Source organism: Hipposideros armiger, unplaced genomic scaffold (assembly GCF_001890085.2).
Source record: "Hipposideros armiger isolate ML-2016 unplaced genomic scaffold, ASM189008v1 scaffold_3, whole genome shotgun sequence".
NCBI classification, from domain to species: Eukaryota; Metazoa; Chordata; class Mammalia; order Chiroptera; family Hipposideridae; genus Hipposideros; species Hipposideros armiger.
In genome coordinates, this window is record NW_017731353.1 from 1,833,489 (window position 1) to 1,837,609 (window position 4,121).

The window sequence follows — 4,121 nt, forward strand, 5'->3', positions numbered from 1 at the left end:
CCCCCCCGTGTTATATTCCTTTGGTCATTTCTGTGAGGACTTGGCATTCATCTAGTCACCTATGTCTTGTTTGGTGAATACTTGGTGACTACGTATACGATGCCAGGCAGTGTGCTCAGCTCCGGGATGCAGCGTGAGAAGGAGAAATGGAGGCCTGTCCCTGTGGAGTTTCTCGGCGGGGAGGAGAGGGGGGCGTGAGGAGAGGCAGGCACGATGGCGTCATCACGCAGAGAATGTTGTAAACCCCAGCCCTGAGGAGCGCTCCAGAACTTACAAGGGGCTCGTTTTCCCAGGCACTGAGGTCAGGGAAGGTGTCTTCCAGCAATGGGGATTGGGGTGAAATCATGAGGGGAAGGTGGGGTGCCGTGTGTGCACGTCCTCCGGTGGGAAGGGGTGCGGTGCAGGACTAGGTGGCACGCGGGGCAATCAGACTTGCATGAGCCAGAGTCTGCCAGGCTGCGGCGTGAGGAGATGGAGAGAAGCAGCCGTGGGTGGCTGTATCAACCGGGGAGGAGGCGGTGGCAGTCGTCCAGGTGAGAGGTGACAGTGACTTGGATGAAGATAGTGACGGTGGAGAGGGTAAAGGTGGCAGTTAAACATATGAGGTCTGAGTTGAGTGCCGAGGGGTTTTGTGATCGGAAGTGCAGAGGGAGCTAAGCTCCTCCTAACCATCGAGTCATTAAACATGCTCTTCCTTTTTTCTTCTTGGACCTTTTAAGCAAGATAAGCAGTGAGCTTCCTGTTCTAATCTCAGCAAAAGGGCATGACTGCTTTGGCCTGGCAGTGTCTGGGATACAGCTGGTAGACATTTAATTTATGACTGCCATGCGAATGGATGCGTGCCTCACCACCCACTCTTCCCCCACGCCTCTGAGTCCTGTAACGAGGGCTCTGTCTAAAACCTCTAATTCCGGGCTGCGTGCATCACCCTCTCTCTTTAGATACCTGTGTCAGACATTAATTGATTGCAGCTCTTTTTTCTCACCAAGCCCAGATGTGAGCTCACTATGCCCCTCCCCAAGCCCCTGAGGCTGCCTGTACCAAGAACACTTGACTTGAAACCTATTTGCTATTTTAACAGTGAGTAGAAGAAGCTCACAAGCAAAGAAATTAACACTGACGCCTCCCTACTTCCTCTGTGAGAAAGGCAGTCACCCCAGGAGACCTAAATTCTCCTTGCTTTCATACGTTAGAATTTGCCTCTGTGAGGTTAGCAAACAGTCCACAAGATCCCTCACTTCTGACACCAGCTGCAGAGTTTGGGGGTCCCCACGGCCACTCTTGTGTTCCATGATTTGCTACAAGGAGGCTCACAGGAACTTACTGAAAGCTGTTGAGCTCACTTATGGTTTATTACAGTGAAATGATGCAGATTAGAATCAGCCGAGGGAACAGACGCATGGGACAGAGTGCATGCGAGTTCCAAATGCAGAGTTCTCAGCTGTCCTGTCCCAATGGGTCATGGACAGCATCGAGTGCTCCTGGTAAAAATGTGTGACAATACACAGGCAGAACAGCCACCCAGGGAGGCTCACCTGAGTCTTGGGGTCCACAGGTAGATCTGATACCGTGTGACCCAAAGCCCCCATTATAAATCACATTACTGTCGCACGTGACTCCAAGTCCTCAGGTAAACAGACACTCATGCAGGGCATTCCCAGGGCTTGGAGATCACGTCCCAGGAGCAGAGGGCATAGGCTGACTGACCTCTCTCTGGGCAAGGTTAAATTGTTGACCACACAGCCACTGTTATTCGCCTTCAGTGCACCGGAATGATCTGACACCATAAATAGCCCAATGCATGCATAAAAATCTTTTTATGTGTTTTTAGAAATTCTTTCACAAACTAAAGATTAGGTACCCAAACTGGCCTTTCTCTTACACATTCCATGGAGGCTGGTTAGGTAGGGTGGTGGTCAGGTGAGGGTAATGGGCTCCTTCAGTCCTACTCCTGGGTTCGCATCCCAGGTCTACCACGTTATGTGGCCTTAGCTAGTTATTTTACCTTTCTCAGCCTGGGGTTCCTCATTCATGAATGAGAATAATAATAGTACCTACCTTGTGTTGTTGTTATGAGATTTAAATGAGGTTATACGTGTTAAGGCCAGAGGAGTGCATGGCACTTAGAAGCACTCAATAAATATTAGATACTCCTATTTTTACATTTATCATGCAAAAAATTATCAACCGTTTTCAAATTATTTTCTGTAGTAAAACTTATAGGTTTTACCTAAAATATTTCCGTTTTTCACTTGTACTTATCTCTCTCAGCACAAGTGAAATAGCAATCTTTCTTAAGAAATTGTGGCCTTTTTACTGGGTCCACCTGGAATTAGAATGGTGAGAAGTGCCCCTGTGAGCCACTGTGTTCTAATGACTCTGGGATATGGAAATCGTTGGCAGACCTTGGCTGTAAATTGTGGGCAGATTGAAAAGGTTAAAAAAAAAAAAAAAGACCTGTCACTTTCCCAAGATGCCCCTGAGAAATCTAGAAGATTGGAGAGAAAATAAGTTAAACCTCGAGTCAGTAATTTTAGACTGCTGTGTCACACACCCTGATCCCTTTGGCACTCACCTCTTTGTAGCACGGAGCCCCTTGAAGGCTTTGTTTGCAAGCATCACATCGCCAGGCCTAAAATACGGCCTGCCTGCTGTGGACCGGACTAATTGGCCTTTTGGAAACTGTTTAAAATCAAACGAAGCACAGGAGCTTTCTGTCATATTAGCAGAGCCTTGAGTTCCTACCAGCCATTAATTGTTTTTTTTTTTGAGGCTTTCCTCGGAGGGCGACCGAACTTGAGACTTGGCTTCTGCTTTGCCATCTGTGAGCTGCACTTGTCCACATGTGATATGTGTTAAGTTTGTTTTTCCAAGGAGCATCACTTTAATGTTTTCCAATATTGGAATATGTTCAGACTTAGATTTGATGCTCGTTTCCAACTCTTGCAGGTTAGGTTGTCCTCACTCAGACTGTGGGGGCTGACTTATGAGGACTTAGCCGGTAGAGCTTCAAAAAGACCATTAGCTTCTAGGCGGGGGACCTCCCCCCAGCCCCAGCTCTGGCGGAGTTGGCTTACTTACAGGACAGAAACAAATAGAAGGGGCATTGCAAATGGTGACCCAGCTACCTAACTGAGCGCTCTCTTGTCCTCCAGCTTATTTCCAGCGATGCCGATGGAGCCATCCAAAGGGCTGGAAGGTTCAGAGTGGAGAATGGCTCTTCAGATGAGGTAAGGAAGCCACCCAGTTCCTGTCTTGTCCCCGGGCACAGGGAGACTTGCGTGACCACGGAAGACCTGCCTCACTGGGGCCTGGGAGGGGGTGAACAGAGCTCTTCAGAGCTTTGCTTGAAGCAGACACGAAGGGAAACTGCCGTTATTCTTTGTATGGAAGGTGCTATTAATAGGATGACACATGCCCTTTAAAAGATCTGTGATACCAACAGATAGACAGACAAGATGAGACCAAAAGACAAATTCGCAGCCATGGCACCCGTTGTGAATGGCCCCCAGCATCCCAGGCTGGTCACCTTGGCACTGCCATATGAGCAATATCAGGGTTCAGGAGAGAGATGCAAAGAATTACTGTGATTACAAAATGTCATCTTTATTCAGAGAAGATACCAGGAAAGGAGGCCATCACTATCTACCATGCCTCGGGCCCAAGCCCTCGTCTGGGTTCTCCTGCGCTTGCTTACCAGGCCACAGGGATGGACTCGCCTCGCTTTCCTTCTTCTTTAAAACTTCCGCTGTCCACTGTGTCCCTTGGGGTTGACCCCCAGTGGAAGGTAGCTCATCATTGTGCTCCGGCAGCCCCCAGCTTTAAAGCCAGACAGTCCCGGGTTCAAGTCCCAGCTCCCCCACCTCCTAGTTGTGTGACCCCAGCAAGGAGCCCAGCCTTTCTGAGCCTCGGTTTCTTCATCTGTAAGATGCAAACTGCCTCATGATGGTTGAGAGGATTCAGTGAGCTGGACCTGAAAAGCCGTTAGCAATATGCCCGGCTATAGTCAGCATTCAGGAAGTGATGGCTGTCATCATAATAACGGTGGTGGTAGCTACCGGTCATCATAATAACGGTGGTGGTGGCTACCGGTCATCATAATGACGGTGGTGGCGGCTACC

The 4,121-nt window shown here is 49.0% G+C and overlaps 1 protein-coding gene across 4 annotated transcripts in view; it reads left to right on the top strand.

Moving 5' to 3' along the window:
- The window catches only part of GARNL3 (GTPase activating Rap/RanGAP domain like 3), a 132,130-nt gene that overhangs the window by 60,886 nt on the left and 67,123 nt on the right, over nt 1–4,121 (top strand). For all 4 annotated transcript variants that reach the window (XM_019636485.1, XM_019636476.1, XM_019636502.1 and 1 more), the window contains one exon: nt 3,156–3,230. In XM_019636485.1, coding sequence (XP_019492030.1) covers nt 3,156–3,230 — 75 coding nt within the window. The remainder of the gene's footprint in view (nt 1–3,155; nt 3,231–4,121) is intronic.